Consider the following 24337-nt stretch of genomic DNA (forward strand, 5'->3'; position numbering starts at 1 on the left):
AATAATTCCATAGCATAAAGAGGTAATGACGTTACGAGCTTCTTTTACTAGTTGCAAACAACAATCCAACATTACGAGACTAGGAGCACATAATTTTTAATAGGAAAAAAAAAAAAAAAGATTTTGTGTAATTTTTTATATTTTCATAGAAAATATAAAACTTTAATAATTAAAACTCTACTCATAAGTAATTTAGGTAAATACAATTGAAAGCCAAAAAACTTTAAAAACATAAAACTTTCCCTTTTGTTTTTTGTAAATTTTTACAAAGATTTAAGAGCAGAATGTTAATAACAACAGATAAAAATGTTTTTAAAAACTTTCTATTCTTGCTCATAGAGTATGCTAATATTAGAAGTATAAAAGCAAACCTAAAATGGTTTTATAAAAAAATAATTTAAGCTTAAAGTTTGTCAACCAAATATTTTCTTGAGGCATGAACCTCTTAGCTTGTAAGCTCAATCGATATTTGCATCATCAGCGCTATTAAGTTTTCCAGCTGAAAAAAACTGTCTGTGCTAAGAAAACTGTAGCTGACGCATCAGATAAAATATTTCATACTGTAATCTTAGTATTCTTGAGGAAATGTTTCATACTGTAATCTTAGTATTCTTGAGGAAATAAGTAGCGGCTATTTCAAATCCTTGTGTAGTTGATAAATCACATAACAGAGATAGCATTTCCCTCGACAGTTTTGATGGGACATTTTCTAACAACTTTGACACCTAAAAACAATTTAAAATTGTAACTAGTAAACAAGACCCAACAGTAACAAAATCAAAATTGACATGTGTGTACCTATAATTTCACTACATGTATACATGTAGCTTAAACAGAATTTCTATTTTACAATACACTAAATCATAGGGCTTAGTGCAGCAATAACTTTTGATGTTAACATTTTTAAAATTAGTTAATTTTATTTACTAAATTTTATTTTTTTTTCTTTCTTTTTTATAGATTTGTATATATGATATCTAAACAACTATGATTATGAACAAAATAATACCACATTTTGCCCAATTAAAACAGATTGGTGCAGCCCAGATGTAGCCATAGCAATTTGGTCTAATAAATTCATGATAAAAACAGAGGTAGCACTGCTTTCTTTGTTCAATAAATGAGTTAGTATCCCATTAAGCAAACATTCTGCAAGAAAAAAATTCTGAACCAACTAAATAAGAGTTTTTTTCTTATATAGATAAAAATATTTCTACAAATTGTTTATAAAAAAGAAATTGCTCAAAGAACTGGTAACTAAATATAGGGGGAAATGAGTTTTTAGAAAAATAAGTGATATTCAAGTAGTACCAGCCCAATACTCTATAGAAAGTCTGATGATTAGTTTGCTTGTTTTGTAAAAAAACTTACCAAAAGATTGAATTAAATGGTCTCTCTGGCAAACTTCACTTTCTTCCAATTTTGCTGATTTTGCTGGTCTATATACAAAAATATTAAAACACTTTGATTGTAAAAAGATATTTATTATCTTTTAGGGATTTAAAAAAGAATTTAAAGAAAATTTCAGCTTAAAAAAACAACCTGTTTCTTTTTAATATATGAGAATTTTAATATATGAGAAATTTCTATACGAAATCATCCATAAAAAAATCAAAAGTTTAAAATTGAGTTGTTGACACCATAAAAGAATTAAAAGTTAATGTAGATTATTATGTACAGTTCCTATTGTGACCCCTATATAAAAATGTATATATATATTTCTATACATATAATAGACATTTAAGTAAGTTTAAACTTCAAAGCAAAAAAACTAATCATTTTCTAAAGAGTTGCACTCATTAAAACTTCACTTTACACCCCATTGTGTTATCCTTTAAAACTCCAGGTAAAGAAACCTTCTTTTTTCACCCAAATGTGTTATATTTCAAAACCCAATGTGTTATACTCTAAAACTACAGGTGAAGAAGTTCAGTATGTAACATTTTACACCAACAAAAATGTGGAGCTCAAGATCTTTAATTTATCTTCATATAACTGAAAAAGTTATCCAAAAGAAAGTGGCGGCTAACATATAAAATTTGCTTTCAGTTTTTGAGTAGTTATTTCATAGATGGAATATTCTAGCAGTTGTTTGTGAGTGTACTGAAGTAATTATAACATTTATTCTATTAAAACTTAAAATAAAAGTTCTTAACAACAAAAAGACAGAAAATAGAAAAAAAATCTATTACCTAACTTCTCTTACTTTTGTTTCATTCAACTTTGTTTCATTAAGAAATAAAGTAATTCCAAATGCTTTACCTAAACATCGTGCCAAAGATAACCCCTAAAATGCATTACTATAGGAATTTTTAAAAATATATTTAAAAAAACTATAAATATATAAAATAATAAAAAATTTCTGAAAAAATCATAAAAATAATGTTTGATCATTAAGACTTGCATGTGGATCAGTAAGATATTTGCTATTAAAGAAACTGCATAGTAACTCTTTGAAAATAATTTCAAGAAGCTTCACTGGTTCCAGCAAAATTAAACAAAGGGATAATGTTTCTGAAAAAAAAATTCAAAAAAAAAATCTTAATTATTAAAAATATCAATTGAAACAAAGTATTAAATTGAATCATTGGATTTTGTCACATCTGGACTAAATTATCATTACATACTATTTATAAGCATGTTTATACCGTTTAAGATGACTTCTTCTTCTTTTCCGTTGTCAAGGATTAACTATAAGATAAAAGTTATCCATAACTTGAACAATTAACAACAAAATCATAAATTACATTCGAGAGAAAAATAAAAATAAAGAAATACCATTATTATAGATTTTGCAAACTGGTTAGGACCCATCATTAACAAACATTCACGAAACTTGCTAATAATTTCAAGACTAACACACATTTGTCCGCCTTTTGATTCTCCTTTTACATCAGAAACTGCCTAAAATCAAAATCACATCAAATATCTCATTTAAAATTAAAATATATGACATATATAAAAAAACATGTACTACAAAACCTTTGGACTTTTTTTTAAGCAACTCGTATTAACATTTGAGAAAAACCCATAATAAAATGTTTTATGAGCTACTTGTTAGAAGAGAAACTTAAAAGCAGCAGAATGACAAATACAAAACAGAAAAGAAAAAATTGTTTAAAATCTACATTTAACTTGTAAGGTTACCTTGACTGCTTACCAATCAAAACATATATTGATTTGCTCTTTATTTACAGTGGAAAAAATGATTTTTTCAAAACCTATTAAAATACTTACGCATGAAAAAAATGCTGCACCAGATTTGGGTATTTCAATGGGTACTATAAAAGTTAAAAGAATAACTAAAATCATTTTCAAATCAATACATGAACAAAAAATCAACAAAAATAAACAATATATGAACAGTATATGAACAATAAAACAAACCAAAAATTTTATAAGAAAATTTATATTTATAATTTGAGTTTTTATTATATGATAGTAACTTTTTATGAAATTAAAAATAAAATGTTTATCATGTTTATATTGATTTTACAATATTTTTAAATCCCTTCAACAAGTTTAACTTTAACACCAAATTTGAAATTTAGTAAACTTATAATTAGAGAAACAAAACCAAAACAGAATGAGAAATGCATAATGCAAAAAGAAAAAAGTTTCATTAAATCTACTTTTAAAGAAATAACCTGGTTTTCCTTTACCAAGATTAACTTGCAGCTCCCCCTCTAACTGAAGTGAGTACATATTCAATATCGGAGTCAATATTGCTGCCCTAAAGATAGTAACAAAGTAAACAAAAAAAACATTATTATATCATAGTTTGCATCATAATCATGTTTTAACAATGAAATTTCTATTTTCTCTTTTCATTTACAATCTACTTTCAAAGTATTGGTATATTGCAATAGAACATTTAAATTGAACTTTTGAAGGTAAAATAGAAAATATTTTAGCCATAATTAAATTAAAATGTTCATGACAAACCTTTGATAAAACCTTTATTTAGATTTTTATTTTCAAAAAACTAAAAGTCATAAAGCATAATGTAGAGACTTGACTTAATCATATATTTATAATGACATCATTAAACTGAAGTATACAGAGCATGCCAAAAGTCATTATACAATATTAATTGATGAAAGAAACCATAAACAATTTGAACTGACCAATCAAACTTTGTCACTGTTTGTATATAAGTGAAGTTCATTTTAATACATTTTTTCATTTGAGAAATGAGTGAACTGAGTTACATGCAACAAAAGATCTGGATAATGAAACAAAATATTTGTTGAAATATCCAGTTTCAACCCAATGGAAGAGAGCATTTAATTTGTCTGCCCCAACAAGAAGAACTATTGACAATATGTTCAAATGGAAAACAACAGGCATTGTTATTGATGCACCTAGATCAGGCCAGCCTTTATTAATTAGGGCAGAAGATAATCCTTGATTGGTCAAATAAAAGAATGCATAAAAAATAGAATGAAAGCTTGTCTAGGTGCTTGTTTGGAATCTCAAAGAAGCACTTTTGAACATTTAACATAACTGACAAAAATTTTTCTGTTTTCTGTTACTATAAAAACAATTTGTTTCATTTTTCTTCTTTTAGTGTAAAAGTTATTGGTATATATCATATAATAACTTACACTCTCTCCATATATAAATAGGGGAGACCAGGGCTAGTTGGCTACAGTTTTAGTTTTTGAGCTCTATGCATTTCTGGGTGAACTCTTTTGAAGATATCAAGCTGCAGTTCAATGAATATGAATTTAGCAAGTATTTTCAAGTGTTAAAGATTATAAAAAAAGTAATTGGCGGCCCAAATAGGACCTTCGAAAAAGAAAAAAACATGTGCCAACTTCCCCCAGCCTGGGGTAAGTTAACACAACATATAAAAAGAGACAAGTTTAGCAACATTAAGCATCTATTTAAAATGAATCTTTTTTATGAAAACTCTTGATAACTTTTATTCAAAAATATTTTTTTTACCATAACATTTATTGCCCTTAAATCAATTAGACTTTCCTTCTATAAAATAGCATCAACAGCATTTTTTGTAACATTTTTAGAATTTACAGGCCTGTCTACTTTTCTTTTATGATTTAGCATGTCTGTAGATCTGCAGTGTTATACAACTTTACTGAATTTATGGCTGATTGCGAAAAGTTGTAAGTTGGTTCATATTGCCAACTAGCCCCGCAATCATTATGCCTACCAATCCCAAAAGCTTTTTGTTCACAAAATGGCTTATAAATCCCCAAAAACGCGAAATATTGAGAAACACAAAATGTGGCTGGTTAAAGTAAACCATACAACACTTACATCTATTCGAGTTTACTTGTAGCTAATGCTATTGCTTTTTAAAATTGAAAAAGTAATATAGTTACAAAAGTTACTAAATTAGTAAAAAAACACAAAAATCGCTACAACTTCTATGTGCATGCTTGTAGCCCTGATACTATACTGACAGATGAATTAGTTAAATAGGAAGGTTCCATGTGAATTTTGGAAACTTCTGGAGGAAAATTCCAAAGTTAAACGCAATGTGTCAACTTACCCCTGTAGCCAACTAGCCCCGGTCTTCCCTACTCACAATGATAAATATTCACTGTATAATGATAAGCACAACTTAAAAACCACTAACCTTATATTATTTACAAGAGGTCTTTTAAAAAGCTTGATAATTCTAAACATGAACTTTTACTATTAACTAACAATACAAAAAATTGGAGAATCAAAATAAAAAAATAAGCAACTAAACAATTATTAAAAAATTTAAAAATCTAATTAAACAAAAAAAAGTGTACTTGACAGTTCGCACACGTTCACTAGTTGGCATAGTTCTATATTGTGTGCATAACCAAACTGTTGCACAGATGCATAATGCAGGTCGCTTATTCTTAAAACCCTCACACACTTTCTAACAATTAAAATAAATTTTCTAAAAGTTATAAACTAATTATAAATATGTAAATATTGGAAGATACAGTTTAACTTACAGTTTAGGACAGTTTATTACAGTTTAGTTTTAACTTTATACAAATTATTCAACACACTAGGCAAAATTCAACACACTAGGCAAATTCAACACATCAGACAAAACTATTTAAATAGAAAGTAACCAGCTTTAATAATTTTATTTTACACAACTACATTTATAAAGATAGCGAAAAATTTTTACTTGTAAAACATCTGTTGTGATGTGTCTTCGCAGATGAGCTTGTGTAAGCTCTTTTACAATCATCCCAGCACACCAACAATACTCATCCCATTGTACATTACTAGGAAATAGAAAATTAACAACATAATAACTAAAAGTAAATTTAGAAAAAAAAAAAAAAAAAGAAAAAAGAAAAGAATAACAAAGAAAAAAAAATCAACTGTTTTTTATTATCTAAATTTAATATTTAGATAAATATAAAAAATTATTGCTTTTTTCATTCTGCAAATAGTTAAACTAAAAAATTAAATACTTTGTAGTAGGAGAATAACCAGTGTTTGCACTCAGCAGAGGTTCAATCATTTCATCAAAAATAGACTGCGTGTAAAGTTTGCGACTTGTAACAAGCTTACAGTTTCTTCGCCATGTTAAAAAGAATGCATCTTCATAATGGCGATTTACTTCTTTGAAAACCTTAAGTAATAAATTGAGACATAAAAAAAAACAGACTTGAAAAAACATTTTAATGCAATTAAATTCTTCATGATCCTGTTATAATATGCTCATATGGACTACTCCACAACTCAGAATTATTTATTTTCATACAACACCCTCTTAAATATCATAATCATTTAAAATACCTGATTACCAAATAATGACTCAATATATCCTAGCAATATAAATGAATTGTTGAACATATCAGCTCGAACATCGCTCAACACTAAAGATAAATAATTTTATGTAAAAAATAGAAATACCTGTATATACTGGTATATTAGCCAACTTCCTATATTTAACTGAAATGAGTAATTTAATTTTTTATAACTGATGTGTAAGTCAAAATTTATTTTCCACAGATTTTTTTTTTCTTAAATTTTTAAGAAATATTTTTGACCCATTCTAAATGGCTTAAATTTTCTTATAGATTAGTATCAGTATAAATAACCAAACCACAGAAAAAGAAAAAGTAAAAATAACATTAGTAAGTAAAGTGCAGATAATATTTACTAAATGCAAAATATCAAATATTAAATCCAACCTTCCTTATTGCCTTCAGATGATCGCTCTGCAAACTTATTGATCCTGTTAAAATGTTAAAGTAATATTTTGTAAACAAAATAATAAAACTGATAATCTTATTAATTACACAGCTGACATGTGAAAATGCAGCACGATAATCTCATCTGTCATATAGTGGACAACTGAAAATACAAGATGATTTTATTTGTAATATAATGGTCAAATGAATCCAACATGATAATAATTTGATATAAAAAATATGAAAGTTGAGGCAGTCATTCATTAAATTATGCATTACAAAATGTCACACACTCCACAAGTGCAATATGATACAATCAATCACTTTTTTTTCTTACTTTAGTTAAACATGATATTTTCATGTGGTGTACAGAAACAAAAAAAAAAAAAAAAAAAAAAAAATTACTTCAGCAGCGTATTGAGTAATGAGTCCATCTGGTCAAGAGCTGCTAATGTCACAAGAAGCAGTTGTAAGTCAACCAAGTTCATTAAATGTGTCAACTCGTGAGAGATTCTTTCTTTGTTTTCATTAGGTGAAAGAAGCAAAACCTTCAGTGAATCTATGGCCTTCTTTGACATTAGGAGCATTTTACTAACTAATCCATCGGCATTTTCTTTTACTTGTACAGATCTATTCAGAGCAATGAGTTGTTGGTGTTGGGCTGCATCTAAACCATTGTTGATTCTGCATTGGTTGACAAATACTGAATACGAATTACATCTAAACACCAAACACATTATCATTTAATTATTAGAAAAACCAAGCTGAGGCTACTTTTTTAACATTTTAGATTCCTTTGTAATAACTTACTCAAACTTTTTGTTAAGATCTTGAAGATTGTTATCATTTGCTATTAAGTGACATGTTTTTGCTATAAGAGATTGCTCGCCATTAATTTTTTTATATCTTGGTTCTAAATGACGCAAGATTGCAGGAATCTAAATTAAAAAATCTCAGTAATACTAAGAGAAAACTTTTTTCTGTTTTATTCAAAAATTAGAAAAACTTTACTATTAAAACTACAATACTATACTAAGAAATGAAATTATATGACATGCTTTAATAAATAAGAAAGCTGTGAATGCTTGCACTTCAAGATTGTTAACTCGCATCAGTATATTATGAACAGCATAACCAAACAAATTGAAGCATTGTTCACACAATGCAGAATTGTTCTAAAAAAATTGTAATTGATTTATGGTTTTTGTTCAAATCAACAATAAATGAGAAACTAAAAATATGAAAGGTAGTTTTTAAATATTTCTACCAATCAAAAGATATAGCACAAAATTTATATTAAGGTGAGCCCAGCTTTAACATCAGAAATTTAGCACCTCAACATCTAAGTAATAAAACAACACATTCAAAAAAGGTGATTCAAACACATATTATTCGGTTTGTAGTCAAACATAATGTTTACTCAATTTTCATGTATCTTGCTGTCTGTTATTATATTAAGTTGTCCTTTAAAAAAATTTTATCAAAAACCTGAAAAAAAGTAGAAATGATATCAGCCAATTGATTACTGGAAATTGACATGTATTCTAAAACCTGGAGAAAAAAAAACACATAAGGAATAACAGAGTAAAGTAAGATATACCTGCAAAAAATCATGAGGACTACATGTTTATAATTTAAACTTATGATAAAATAAAAACATGAATCTAAAATAATTATACAAAGAAATTCTGTTGCTCAATTAAAAAAGATGACTGTATGATAATATAATATACAAAAATATAAAACTTAAAATATATAAAATATAACTTATTAGGTGAATAATAAGCTATATTTTTTATCATTTTAAAACAAAAGTGATGATGCTTATGCATTACTTCTTATAAGATTCATTTTTAAATACAAGGGCAAATAAAGAATATCTACCTGAAACTGCAGGAAAAAGTGAGCAGCTTTGTAAGGGATTTGGTGGGGTTTTGTAGAGATGAGTATGGGAGGATTGAGGTACCTTAAAACAAATTAATCAATAAAAACATTTATAGCCTAATTTTATTTCTAAAACTTAACTAACAAAATATATACCTATATATATATCTTTAATTATATTTATTTTTGTAGTTTTAAGTAATAATTACTTCTAACTAAATATTTTTCCATAGAGTTTTAGCTGATAAATAAAAACTTTTAAGAATTATGATCTGTCTTTTTTGAATATTAAACTAAGTTTTAGAAAAAATGAAAAAAATTTTCAAAATGCTTAGGGATTGCCACAATACTTAGAAAATTGTGAAGTAAATAAACAGCATTAAACCAAAAACAAACATTCAGTTATATACCATGTTCTGGTGGGTTACATGTTTAAGAGCTTTTTCTTTATAAGAATTATTTTATCTAGAAGAATCTAAAAGAATCAGGTGATATTCTATAAGAATCTGGTGATATTCTATAAGAATCTGGTGACATTCTATAAGAATCAGGTGATATTCTATAAGAATCAGGTGATATTCTATAAGAATCAGGTGATATTCTATAAGAATCAGGTGATATTCTATAAGAATCAGGTGATATTCTATAAGAATCAGGCAATATTCTATAATCTCATTAGTGAGTCTTTTCAAATTCCTTGGTTTTTTATATCTATAATTTTTTTTTACTATATCTAGATAATAGAAAAACTTAATTTTATAATAATAACAGTTACAATTTCAACTGTAAGACATAATTACAGCAATAACAATTTCACTGTAATACTTCCCATAGATCTCAGCTAAGAGCATTTGAATTTTGAACTTTTTTATAATTGTCTTTTAATGCTAACATGAGCCACTTGGATCTGGATGTTGAGAATTTTATTTTTAGGTTATAGATACAACACAAAAGTAATTCTACTGTCATAGGCCTATACATAAAAAATTAGGAGGCTTGAAACAAATCACTAAAGTAAACTGCCTGATTGTTATAGAAATGGGTTTTAAAATAATCTTTTTAATGCTTTTAAAACTATAGTTTGTTAACATTATTCACATGTACAACCAAACACAAAATTTCAAGCAAACTGTTATATTGTTAAGTTCACTTTATCTTAAGAAAAACATACCTTGATGCAAGTTTAATAAGTTCATTGAGATGGCTTTCAAATGCTGTATAGAGATCATGGGATATCAGAAGGTCATGTGACTTCATTTTATCGAACTGAATGGAAATAAAACTTTGCATATGTGCTTGTAATGCAGATAAATCCTCTCCTAAGAAAAAAAAGCACACTGGCTGTATTGATACAAGTGATTTTAGAGGGTTTATGTTTACACAAATGATGCTCAAGAGATTTTACACAAAACAACAGATTGAAAAAGACTTTATCATATTTAACACCAATTCTAGGACATAATCTAACCACAACACTTTTAACTTACTTTAAGACTTGATTAAAAACACTTTAATAAAAAGCATAACTTTAGAACCATAAACTTAAAAACTAATCAAGCAATATGAAATGTTAACAGACCAATATATTAACTTAATTAAAATAAATTTAATAACAATAATAATAATGATAATAATAATAATAATAATGATAATAATAATAATAATAATAATAATAATAATAATAATAATAATAATAATAATAATAATAATAATAATAATAATAATGATAATAATAATAATAATAATATCTGAACTATAATAATTGCGTTATTATTAGGTTGCATGAAATATATACATGTGAAAGAAATTATAAAATTTGAATTAGAGGTTTTTAACGAGCATCCCCCTGTAACATTTCTTGACCTACTTATATAGCAGTATGAGATGAGTCAATTTTAAACTGATACATTCTGTTCTAGTAATAATAGTAATATAAATTTTTTTTGATGCAATGCTTACCAGAAAGAAGAGATTTGCCAAGCACATTTAAATCCTCATACTCTTTGGTGCAGATAAGTTTTTCCAACAAATCATGTGCTTTTGCAATAACTGACAAACAAGTATGGGGATCAGTTATATTCTTTTCTTCCATGCACTTAAAAGAATTTTTGTTTATGCTGATCAGAAAAAGGTAAGCTAATTACTAAAAGTATACATAATTTAATTAAATAATTCATTTAATGACATTTAATAACTTTACTAAATGTTACTAAATTTATCTTTTTATTATTTTCCTTACTTCATTCATCAGCTTAAATGTATCAATGGAGTTCTCAAACAACCAAACTACTGAACTGGAAATGAGTTTACATATATTTGATTTTGAACCACTACTTGAGTTACTAGAAACAAAATTCAATCACAAAAAACAATCTCTCAACTCTGTGAAATAAAGAGTTACTTGAGTATTTAGTAATCTACATTGAAATTATTTTATCAAATTACAATTTGTAAACACTAAATTGTGTTACAAATAGAAGTAATAACAAGGATACTTCTATGAACAAATCACATAAAACATAATTATAAACATTTAGTACTAAAAATACAAAAATTGTTTAAAAAATGTTTAAAAATTACCATTTATAAATTAAACTTAAAATTCAACTTACATGGAAATATTTATGCACCTCTTCATAACATCAATTGCACCACTGAAACAATTTATTGAGGTCCCAAGTGAAAGCTTAAAAAATATAAAAAATTTCTAATAAAAAAAAATTCAAAAAACACTTTCAAGATAAACTTAAAAATGTTTGTTGAATTACTTTTTATTGGAAAATCATTACGAAACTAAAACTAAACTGCATGATAAGAATATTTTAGTCTGAGATGTTAAGTTTTATATTTTAAAAAGCTTTATAAACTCTGAGCTTTGAAATTGACTATTATAAAAATAATTAGAGTTAGAGTTGGAAAAACTTTAGTTAAATAGGCTTACTTTTAGAATAGGCTCAGTTACCATTGATGGTTGAAATATCTAAAAAAAAATTAAACTAAGTAATTACACGATCATTAAAATGATGATGATGATGACGATGATGATGATGATGATGATGATGATGATGATTTTAGAGAGAAATAAATCAACACAGTAGATTTAACCATACCTGAAGAGACACACCTTCTATTAGATAATTTAAAAACTGTGTATTTTTTGTACTGCCACTAAATGTGAAATGAACTAATTGTTCTAGAAAAGCAATAAAAATATAATATTCAAAAAGCAATAAAATCATAGCATTTACTTTGTGATTTTAAACTAAAACTTTGAAAATAAAATATGTATAAAAATTTTCTATAACTTATATTATGAGTGCATATCACACATTTCATTAGGAAGAAAATGGCAAAGGATTGAGGCCTCCTGTTTAACCTATTTAAGATAAAGTATGATCTCAGAATTTTCATAATTTGAGAGTTTTTTTTTTGCATACTTGCATGCTGTTAACTAAACAATCTTTTTTTTTTAATTGTAACAACTTCCTGGTTTGAAAAATTTAAATCAGCTTATCTACATACAACAAATTACATTCAGGAAATTATAATGCTACTCCCTTAACTGATTCCCCTGCAGTGCAAATTAAATTAAAAAACTGCTTGGCTTCTCTAACAGTTGCCACCAATGTAATTAGCTAAAAAATCTAAAAACTTAACTTTATCTTGAATTTATCAGCTCAATACATATCACTTTTGCACTGCATTTAATGTAGTGAAGACAGAATGAGTAAAGGTAATAAATATTTGCTCAATATTTTTAAACCAGTTGTTAGTAGACAGTAGCAAAATTATGAAAGAACATATATGAAAGGACATAAACTTCAATTTCAGCTTGTTTTTTTTTGTTTTTTTTTCTGTTAAGATTACAATTTCAGAACTGTTACAGTTGTGAAAGACAATTACATCAAAAAAATATTTATATCATTTCTTGCTTATACTTATATTTACCAATAAATCTTAGAAGATCAAATACTAACATTAGAACAGGTAGTAGCTTAATCAGAGATGACAAATAAAACTAGAAATGACAAAAAAAAGTTCTTAACAAAATTTCCAAGCCAACAATCATTTCATTAGTCCAAAAGTTCAATCCCTTTATATATCTTCTTAATCAACACTATCTTTTTTATATTTTCATGATAATGCAAACCATTGAGCATAAATTAAATTTTGTAAAAAAAGCTTTCATCTGTAACTTGTTTGTCTTGCTAAGATTCAATACTAACAAAGCAGGTCTTTAATCATTTTTCTCTAGTTAAATAATTACATTCAATATATCTCAAAATGCAGCTATCAGAATGTAATAGATTATTCCTCTTAAATTTTCCAAGCCACTTGAATTTTTGTTTAAAATTTCAATATTTGATTTGATAAAAAATACAATGCTAATTGACAATAGTTGTTCAAAAAAGGTTTTTTATCAATCAGAATGGATTCAAATTATTTATGGTTTCTAATTTTACGGGCAGGAAAAAAAAAAGTTTAATAGCATGAATTCCTCATTTCTAATATACTTTAATAACTTTTTCAGCAAAAAACATCTAATGAAGCATTTTTTTATTCTTTTAAAAATAGGAAATTATGACAAATCAAAAAGATATTATGCATCTTAACTTACTTTGTTTTCTAAGTTTAGTTCGTTATTCACAAAAGTAAAAGTACAGAATCAAGTTATAATTATACTACCTAATATATTACACATAAAATAGAAGTTACCTATAAATACTGGAGAATTAAATAAACTTGATGAAATTTTGGATGAGCTAATTAAATCAAGAATAGATATTTTTTCCCGCCACATAATCACCATAGCTCTGTTCACTTCGGAGGCCATCTTTGTTTTCAAGTTTAACGTAATTTTTCGACTACATTTCTGGGCAGAGTAACTGAAGGGTTATTTCGTTTGATCTGGCATGACGTTTTGAGCAAATATTTTATAGAGCTCGCAAGGATAAAATTTGTAGTTAAGAATATTGCCAACTTTTAACAGCTTATTGTTTGAGATTGACTTAATATTTTCTCGCTTTAATTTTTTTGTTGGGGAGTCACACACCTTGGCGTTTATGAGCTCTAAAAACTGTTCAAAGTATTATAGTTTTAAATTAGTTTTATTGAAAACGGAACAAATCGGAAATTCGTCAATTATGAAGTATATGCACTTTCGTGGAAGTACACCATCACAGACAGCTCGAAACATTAACAGTGTACTTGCTGCTAGTGTTGCTAGGCAGCAGACAATATCAAACTAGTTCGCCGAGTTTCGTTAAGATATCCGTAAATCTTGATTCTCCATAAATCTCCATATATCTTAGTTAAAGTAAATCGCCATAAACCTTGGATCGACATTATAAACCATGTAATTGGTCCTTAAATCTTAAAACAAGCAGCTATTTATGTCGGATGTAGAGTCTATTAAACGGTTTAACTCATTTGTAAGGTCAAAGTTAGATAACTTTGACCTCACAAATAAGTTATGCGGTCGAGTCTCACCAATTAATGTGCCAATAAATTATCATTGAAGTTTGATGTTAGCAAACTAACAATATTAACTCATTAAACTCAAATCGGTAAAGTAAAAAAAAATTGGATAAATGTGTCCAACATGAACTGAATGAAAAAAGCGTTTGAAAGCTTACTTGGTGTTGCTTTTTTGTCAAAAATCTGATCCATTTTTGGATCGATTTATCACTTCTGATGAGAAATGAATCAAATATGAGAATCACAAACGTTTAGCACAGGACAAGGACGAATTACTAAAACACACTCCAAACGCAATATTCGTTAAAAGAAGCTGATCGTGAGTGTTTGGTAGTCTAGAGCAGATGTGACCCATTGTGATTTCATGAAACCTTGATTATCAATCACACCAGAAATATACTGCAACCAACTTGATAAAAGCAGCCTAAATTGATCTAGGTTGTTGATTCCCATCTTATTAAGCGTTAACGCAAGTCAAATAATTGGAGTTAAATTTTCTTCATCACCCTACATACCCATTATCTAGTTTCTTCTAACTACCACTTCTTCGAGAATTTATACACTTTTGTAAATTTAATTTCCTTACTTTATTTGTACCTGTGAGTGTATTTTTATAGACATTGAAAAACTAAGAGAATGTCAATTTGATTTAGGGTTATTTTTTCTTAACATAAATTTACACACAGCCAGCTTAATTTAAGTTTCTTTTAATTTCCAACACCCTGCAAAACATTAAAAACATGTCAACTCAAGGTAATTCGACCAGAATAAAAAAGCTAGCCATTACTTTTGCCCAATCAATTTAAAGTGGAAAGCATTAACAGCGTAAACCAAAGCTTTAAAAGATCAGTATTTCTAGTATTTTACTTTCTGCCTAATCTGAGGGTGGCGTTTTTTTTATATAAATACTTTATATAAATTAGTTAATTGATTGGAGTGTGATGGAGGTAAGAATTAGGGATATAGAGAAGGTTTGCGCTCTAGGTTTATATGGAAGGGTTATAAGGAAGGTAGGGATCGAGGTTGATGGTGTGGGGAGTACTTGGTTAGGAGAGGGCAAGGTTTGGGGATAGTTTGGTTAGGAATGGGTAAGGTTTAATCGTTAAAGGGTTAAGATTGAGTTCGCCATCCTCAGTATATTCTGTTATACAATAAAACTCAATAAACGTTCTGTTAGTGTGTAATGGTTAGCACTCTTTTGCTCATTAGGCTTGCATAACTCAAATAATATTCTCTTACAGTTCTGGTAGTGTTCAATACTGTTTTTATCAATTCCTCTTCTTTTTCATAGAAATATATTTTCTTTCTTTGAAACTTCTGGTTATTCTTCATTAACCAATATTTCTTCTTCTATTTCTCTTTTATTCACTTATAAAACTGCTTGTTCATCAAAGTATTTTTTTTTTAATCACAAAATTTCTCTCTCTTTAAAACTCTTCTTAAAAATTGTCTTTTATTCTTTTTGGATGGGTATGTAAATTTCAATTTCGCGCCATCCTACACCATTATTTTTTAAAAATTGAATGGGATCCAGTATTTTAAAACTTCTAAGTTTTCCGTCGTCATTTCGTAAGATTCTAATTTTGCGAGTGTCATTCATTTTAATACGCCAAGAAATTTTTTTTTTTCACAAAATCAAATTTAAAAAAGGGACGCTTGAGAATGGAGAGTTTGGCCCGAAAAGCAATCCGGCGCCGATAGATTCATACCCTCTTCCGCTTTTGACGTAAAGTCCATCTCTGACTGAGCTTCCTTTTACCTATGGTGTTAAAAACAGTCCGTTTCCTCTGTGAGTCCCCATTTTCATTCCATTTTCATTTTTTTTGACGTAAACGACACCCCTTCCTGCAATTTTGTCGATCACAGTGGACCCAAGCGAAGAGGCGACCCCACCCAATAGGCCATCGGCAACCACTGGAGCGGCTCGAGCTGCAAGCATTCCCAATAAAGGTAAAAGAGCTCCAATAAATCCTCCTTTCACATTTGCGTTGTGTTCCACTTGAGTTTTCCTCATTTTAATGGTGACTCCAACTCCTCGATGGAGAGCGTCCACAATTTTTCGATGTTGACTTTCTGTAACAAGTAAAACGTCGTTTCTTCCGTTAAAATTGTCTCTTGAAATCTGGATGCTCACGGGTTTGCCTTCCATCATTGATTTTTTTATTTTTTCGATCAGTCCCTGAGACACATTTAATTTGACACTAACATATTTGCTCATTTTTAAATGACGAAAAAAAAACATTTATTTCACTTCTCGAATGTGATACCGGATCGTGATTTCCTCGCCACGAAAATCGATTAAATTTCCATTTTGATCGACGATGCGAGTGATCATCGTTGAAATTTCGGGGACTTTGACAGGGAGGTAAACCAAATGGGTAGGTCTTTCAATGATTTTGAAACCTGGGCCCACGTCGGGATAAAAGGAGTAAATGCAATTTAATTGTGAGCCGTTGATGTATGCCGACCCGATGACGTTGTTAACGATTCTGATCGTGTTGACGCTTGAAATTCTGACAATGTCGTCGGACTCGTATTCGTAATTGTTGATGTCGATGATGTCGTACCTCCCGTCTGGAATGGTAACGTTTTCCCAATTTCCTCCGTTGTTTATGCTGTACCTGAAAGAATTGTTTTTGCTGGTGATGTTTGGAAAGCTGTTGTACGTCTCCAGACCGAGAAAAGCCATCTCATAAGTTTTCCCTTTTTCAAAAACAATTTTGTCCAAAAATTCTGCTATTATTACGTTGGAATTTCAATCCACGTCGATGATTATGCCTGACATTTTTTAAATGGACGAAATTTTTTTAAAATCGTTTTTTTCAATGACCTCTTTTGGAAAATAAAATGTGTGAAATCCGCTTCGATATTTTCCATCGTATTTTTTTGAGGACAAATCAATCACAGCAAATCCGTGAGGTTGAGACCAGCAATGTCTGCAAAATTTTTTGAACTCTTCTTTCTTCATGTCGCTCGAAACATGGTCTCGAGCCCGCTTTCCATATAAACAGGCCCTAAGACTGTTCAGGATAAAATAACTACTTCACGCGTTGACAAATTACTAAACAAACTACACCAAGGTAAATGAAATTAGTTGTCAGTACGAATAAATTTTCATCATTTTTTTAAGATGAACAATTGTAAATTTGGTAACTTTTTTCGTGTAAACAAAGTTTGTCAATGATAAAATAGACCTGGGGCAAATGCTATAAACAATTCGAAGTTTTTTTCGAGAAAAAAAATCTTTCGTAAAAACGCAATTTTTTACGTACGAAAAAAAGTTCGTAATCTCGAAGAATTTATCGCTGTTTGTATTTTTTTCGGCCATTGCTATAAAGCATAAAACGTATACGTCACTAAAATTCACGAACTTTTTTTATCCGTAATATATAGTAGTAATATAATAGTAATTTTTATTGTAATTTTTATTTAGTAGGCCTACTTAATAAATTTTATTAGTCATTAAATATGCTGTGCTGTCTATTCTATTTTTATGAATATTTTTACATTCTAGTATTTGGTGTTTAAAAAAACTGTGTAAAATTAAAGTAGGAACATGGATTTAATTTTTTCGGATTGAAGACTTAGATTTCGAAGTTGCAGAAAGTGAGCTTCGCCACCGATTGCCTCGAGAGGTTGGTGTTTAAAACATTACTTAAAATTACTATTTATATATATATTTTTTTAATGATTTTTTATCGAACAAATTCAGAAATCATACTAAATAGGCGCAGAAATTATATTTTTGTTTTGTTTTTCAATATCATTTTAGTTTAATGGTCGCTTTTTTAACGAAGATGTTTCTGACAACGTTTTTCGAGAGCAGTATCGAGTCCCAAGTAGTAACCAGACTAGTCTATGGATAGACTTACAACTCAGACATAGACAATTCTGTATGTTGTAATGGACACAACAAATGTTTAATTTTTTGTCCTTGTTGTGTCTATCAAATTTTTGATGGTGTCCTAAGATTGCTCAGTTAAAAAATAATTTTCACTTCATAAGTCTACAAAGCATAATTTTTTGTCTATTTGGTGTCTATGATTTTGTCTAAATTTACTTGATTTCATAAAACCAGAAATATTGATTTTTGCCAATAAAATCTAAATTACCCAAAAAATCCCTTAGAAACAAAAAAGAAAATATACGATACATTATATTTGAATTTTATTTCATGGTAAAAATGACTTTTATGGTGACAAATTTAAAGTGGTGACAAATTTTAGGACGGAATATGACAATAATGTTTACACAAATAGTTGATTTTCCAAAATTTAGATCCAATCATATCGGAGTCACAGTCTGAGGATAGAATGTTAAGAAAAATCCCAAACTGGAGAGGGCATTTTAAAAATAACTTTTCACGCACATTCACTGAGAATTGAAAAACAACTGAACTGAGTAATTAATGAACTTCAATTGAGCACAAAATAGTCCATTTTGAGGTTTTTAAATAGACATTAACTTTTTAATCAACAGCACACGCTGGACAAAAAATTAAAAAATGAACTTCTGTTAGAAAAATTGTATTTTTAATTTTGTGCTCGTTTTCAGTTTTTGAAACGATGCTGCAGTGAAAATTTAATTACTTGTTATAAGTCCAAATTATATATAAAATAGATCTTCTATACCTCATTAAAAAATCGAGATTGTTCATTTAGTGTCCGTTTTTAAAATGATTGTCTAGAAAGACAAACATTTTTTATAGACAATTCATTTTTGATAGTTGTAATTAAAATTGTTGCAATTAGTGCTTTGTCGAAGTCTATTTTTGTCCTTTTATAATAAGGCCATTAGAGATTGTCTGGTTGCTAGTCCCAAGAGCTGTATTAGATTTTTTAGAAACTAGGCTTAAAGATGATTTGCAACATTACACTAAGCGAAATAAAAGCATTTCAGTACTTTTCCAAATAATGGTATTTCTTCATTTTATTAGCACAAATGTTTTTTTTGATGTTCTCAGAGACTGTCATGGAATCTTTACCAACACAATTTATCGTATTATACAGTGTAGGAGAAGCTATTTTCAATGTTAGTGTATTAAGTTAATAAAACTATTGGAAGTATATATATATTTACATATATATATATATGTATATATATATATATATATATATATATATATATATATATATATATATATATATATATATATATATATATATATATATATATGATATATACTATACATTACATCATGTTATCATTGTTAACTTTATATACTGTAATATATCTCTGCTGTTTTTGAATATAATGATTAAATTGCCATTATTATTACCCTTGTTATATATCATTAGCACTGTTAGTAATTTACTTTACATTAGTTTATAACTATTTGTATATAAACTTGAATGTAAAATCTTTATTTAGAAATATAATTGATTGATTACATACTTATATTATGTTAATATATACTATATATTACATACTTATACTATAACATTTGTATATATATATATATATATATATATATATATATATATATATATATATATATATATATATATATATATATATATATATATATATATATATATATACATAAATACATACATACATATATATACATATATATAAAATATAATGTAGTAATACATATTTTTATTTAAATAGTTTGCTAATTAAAACATACTAAGCTTCCCCTCTTTGTTTTCTCTGATCTTTATTGATAGTAACATTTTAAGTTCTTTAAACAGCATTTTATTTTGTTGTGTATTTGTGCATTATATGGCATATTTATCGACTATTTATACTTTTCTTTAGTCAAACACTATGAAAAATTTGTTTAACCAGCATTACTATCAAAAACCTTCATAAATAAGTATGGAATTTTAAATTCATGCATGCATTGTTAACGAAGCACAACAAGGAACTGAATAATCGATTAAATGCAGATATTAAGTAATTAGTTTATTATGAAGTTACCAAAATCCTTTTAAGTTTTATCTATAAAATATCTACATAAAAACACAAACAAAGAATGTTCAATGATTTTGAAGCGCTAACATTGCTCCAACAATGGCCGCCAAAAATCACGAAGAAAATATCTAAAATTGAGATCAAAAATCTATCTGAAGTTTTTTTTCGAAAAAACGCATTTTTTATCTGAAAAGGCGATTCCCTTGTTCGTTTATAGCATTGGATTTAATAGCGAAGTTTTTATCTTAAAAACGGAGTTTTTTGAATGTTTATAGCAATGGACTTTTTTTTTCTTCGCTTTTTACGGTAAAAACTTCGTGTTTTACGGAAAAAACTTCGTTTTTTATGTTTATAGCATTGGCCCCTGTATGGATAATTTTAAAATGACTAAAAAAAGTATAGCGAATTATAAAAAGCTTAAATAAAATTTGTAAAGGTCTGGTTTTCATTCAATTTCTTGGTCCTTCATTCACTAGCCTTAATTTTGTGTATTTTTTTTTAGTATTTTTTCCGATATACCGCCATTTTTTGCCTTCGACTACTCTATAAGCTCCAAAATATATATTTCACTATGCATTATTTTTTTAGTAGGTGTATTTTCTAATGGGCTTTTTTTTATAACTCCTTTGATAAAGCAAAACTTTTCAAAAACCGTTCAAATTTATATTGCAAAATAAATGCAAATTTATATTACAAAATGAAATTATCTTGCAAAATGAAGCCAGATGTTTCATTTTTTCGTTTTTCATCTTTCATATATTATTTCATTTGTCATAAAAAACACATAATAACCCATTTGTTTTTGTCAAATACAAATTAGTTTATATATAGCTGGTAAATCACATTATGTTAATATTAAATACTTAGTTGTTCTTGCGGTTTGCCAAAAATTGGCTTTGCTGAATTCTTTAAAACTGTGACAAATTATTTTTTTCTTTATTGTATTTACAATCATTTTATGTATAAGTTATTTATCCTTAACTGTATATATTTCTGTTTTTAAACATAAAAATCGAAAATTCTATAATAATCATAAACTGTAAGTCTACAGTAATATAATAGATGGAGTAGTTCCCTGGACATGAAACCATTGTGCTGTTGGAAGCTACAAAACTAGTTGATATTTTGTATAATTTATTATATCTCAAGTTACACATGTACAAAAGCAGTTAAGTAAATGATCTCAATTTCTTTTCATCGTCCGCGTTATTTCTTAAATTATTAAGAATGTCTATCTACATAAAACTCAGCTTAAAACTTGGTTCTTTAGCTGCTATCTTTAAAAAGTAAAATGAAGTTGAAGAGCCTGGTTAGGCGAAACCAAAAATTTTCGACGAATCTGACAGACTTAAATATAATTTAATTTTTATTGTTTAAAACAGCTTGTAATTTAATTTGAAAATTAATCACTGCGCATGCTCACGTGATTACTTTTCCTATCCCATTCCCTTTCCCGTAACTTAACGGATGAGTGGAAACTCACCTTTATAAGTCCAAGGTCTGTTCATCACCAGCGAGAGAACTTTTCTGTCTATAATAAACTAAAAGAAATTATTCATAGTAAAAACCAGGCAGGCATTATTCTGCTTTTGAAAACAAACCCGTCCGTTAAATTAGTTAACTTAAAGATTGCAAACATTGGTCATTAGTTGTATATTTTTGTAATTTCAGCTTCAAATTAGATCACTTTAGATTGATTTTGAGACCTATGTCGGTTAAATCTTAAAATGGTTATATTTCTTCATTTTAGAGGATGATCTTTCATGATATATACAATAAAAAAACATGATACAAAATTGAAATAGCACCATAAACTCAAGTATAGTATTCTCAGTTTATAATTATGCTATCTTGTAGATCGTCTTCCATGTTCAATTTTTAAAATGTTCTTTTAAGTTTTTTCAGCATCCTTCTTGCATTAAATGATAGGATGTTGTTTTCAGAAGATTTCTCATGATCTTAAGTATTAAAATGCCTAATTTTAGCATCATTAAAAAATAAGTAAAAAGTACGGGATAACCATATTTTATATATTTTCTATATTTGCTTTCTAATTTTTTTGTGTTTTTTTTTTTTTTTTTAATGTTGTTATGAATTATTAAAGCTAATAGTGTTAAAATCTAGGATAAATAGATCTTTAGATGTCTAAACTAATTGCTGTGTTTGGTGCAACGGGCAACCAAGGAGGCTCAGTGCTTCGGTCATTAGTAAAATCAGAGCTCTATCAATTAAAAGCAGTTACCAGAAATGCCACATCACAAAAGGCAAAAGGACTTTCCCAGCTTAAGAATGTTTCAGTTGTTGAAGCTGATTTAGACAACAAAGAAAGTGTGGACTGTGCTCTAAAGGACTGCTATGGTGCCTTTCTTGTTACAGACTTCACAGCTCACTTTGTGAAGAACAAAGAGATTGATCAAGGTATAAATTTCATCAATAAAGCAATCAAAAACAATGTCAAACATGTAGTTTTTAGTGGATTAGAGAATGTTGAGTCACAGATCAATGAACCTTGTCTTCATTTTGACTACAAAGCAGCTATTGAGGACTATGGGATGAAACAAATTGATAAAATCCAATTTACTTCCATTCGCATGCCTATGTTCCATCAAGCAACTGTTGATTTATTAAATAAAGCATTTGGGGATCATTTTTTACTGAACATACCCATGGATGCTGATAAAATGCTATACTTAATGGATGTTGAGGATATTGGAAACTGTGTTGCAAGTGTGTTTGCAAATCCTGAAAAGTATAAATCACAAAAAATAGGAGTTGCTAGTGATTATATCAAAGTCCATGATTTACTACTTCTATTGAAAAAAGAACTAGCACCTCTCAAAGTTCATTTTCCAGGTGGTTGGTTTAACAGATTTCTTTTTAAGAATATCCTAAAGTTTCCAGGTGCCGAAGATATTCGTGTCATGTTTGACTACTACAGTCAACAATCCATGAAACGTGACATTGAGCTGACAAAGCAGCTTAATCCAGAACTTACTAATTTTGAAAGCTGGCTGCATCAAAATCGGAGCCAAATTATTAGCAATAAAACCAAATAGTTTTTAAACTTTTCTCTAACTTTACAAGTGCAAACACTTTTTTAACCTTATTTTCAATTGGATTTTATATTTTTTGTAGAAACTTTCAGTTTGCACATAATGCATAGGATTAGTTTAAATCTTTTTTTTTTCTGCTAAATTATGTGCTAGTGAGACCAGATTCATAAAAAAATGGAACTTTTTTAAATGATCATTTTTCCAATTGATTGACCTTACTACTTCAACAAGATAGTGAAGCAGCAGACAAAAAAAAATAAAACAAATCCCCTGATTAAACACAGTATGTTTACAAAATCTTGTATAATATATATTTTCAAAAATGTTGCTCAGATTGATATCAGCATTAACTTTCATATTTATTATATTTAAGCTATTTGTAATCCATGTTTTAGTTTATTTCCTGTTAAGATTATGAAGTTAGTTATATGATGGTTTGTGTTTATGTTTTATAAAGTATCTAATATATCTAAATATCTAATATATCTAAATAAAGTATAAAATCTAAAGTCTAAAATATCTTATATATCTAAATAAAGTAATCTAAAATTTTATGGAAGATTTTGCAGAATGATCTTGATTTACAAATTTACAAGATCAAGCTTGTGCAGGAAATAAAGCCATATGACCATTATATGCGTCATACAATTGGTGGTTGGATCAAAATGTAAGTTGCTATTATTCCTCAATGGCTAACCTGTGTATACCGAGCAAATCTCATATTAAAATAAATGCTACATACTTTTTCAATGAGTTGGGTTGAGTGAAGGTTTTCAAATATAATGGAGGTTTCAACATCGTGTTCATGTAAGGACTTAAATGGAGCTAATGATTTTAGAGTTC

The 24337-nt window shown here is 27.9% G+C and overlaps 4 protein-coding genes across 7 annotated transcripts in view; 1 reads left to right on the plus strand and 3 right to left on the minus strand.

Annotated features, from left to right (window-relative positions):
* Nucleotides 1-24337, minus strand: part of LOC145186651 (mannosyl-oligosaccharide glucosidase-like) — a 405622-nt gene that overhangs the window by 27437 nt on the left and 353848 nt on the right. The window lies entirely within an intron of this gene.
* LOC149884515 (dynein axonemal assembly factor 4-like) overlaps nt 1-24337 on the minus strand; it is a 381661-nt gene that overhangs the window by 3476 nt on the left and 353848 nt on the right. The gene's annotated exons all lie outside the window — the stretch shown is intronic.
* Nucleotides 229-13965, minus strand: LOC145186729 (mediator of RNA polymerase II transcription subunit 24-like). 4 transcript variants are annotated; one of them, XR_016454709.1, is made up of 27 exons: nt 13761-13965; nt 12155-12237; nt 11986-12024; nt 11657-11730; nt 11284-11386; nt 11004-11139; nt 10216-10363; nt 9045-9126; nt 8649-8711; nt 8219-8335; nt 7971-8098; nt 7566-7880; nt 7161-7204; nt 6771-6842; nt 6435-6595; nt 6143-6242; nt 5769-5881; nt 5606-5647; nt 3648-3733; nt 3238-3281; nt 2779-2904; nt 2649-2691; nt 2405-2514; nt 2193-2287; nt 1372-1439; nt 1010-1149; nt 229-725 (listed from the first exon to the last, which is right to left on the minus strand). XR_016454709.1 is itself a non-coding variant. In XM_090094885.1 (27 exons), exons 1-27 carry the CDS (start codon nt 13876-13878, stop codon nt 591-593), a joined length of 2793 nt encoding a protein of 930 aa, XP_089951011.1. In that variant the 5' UTR covers nt 13879-13965; the 3' UTR covers nt 229-590. The 4 variants fall into 4 exon arrangements, 3 of the variants coding, with proteins under 3 accessions (XP_089951011.1, XP_089951013.1, XP_089951012.1); XM_090094885.1 differs by having other exon boundaries at nt 6763-6842; XM_090094887.1 differs by having other exon boundaries at nt 6763-6842; nt 10216-10310; nt 13761-13913.
* Nucleotides 22017-23921, plus strand: LOC145187080 (nmrA-like family domain-containing protein 1). Its single transcript, XM_080063396.2, has one exon. It carries the CDS (start codon nt 22583-22585, stop codon nt 23495-23497), a length of 915 nt encoding a protein of 304 aa, XP_079919522.2. The 5' UTR covers nt 22017-22582; the 3' UTR covers nt 23498-23921.

This window comes from Hydra viridissima, unplaced genomic scaffold (genome assembly GCF_058129835.1).
Source record: "Hydra viridissima isolate aposymbiotic clone 2 unplaced genomic scaffold, HvirCarnegie_v1 scaffold_8, whole genome shotgun sequence".
Lineage (NCBI taxonomy): Eukaryota > Metazoa > Cnidaria > Hydrozoa > Anthoathecata > Hydridae > Hydra > Hydra viridissima.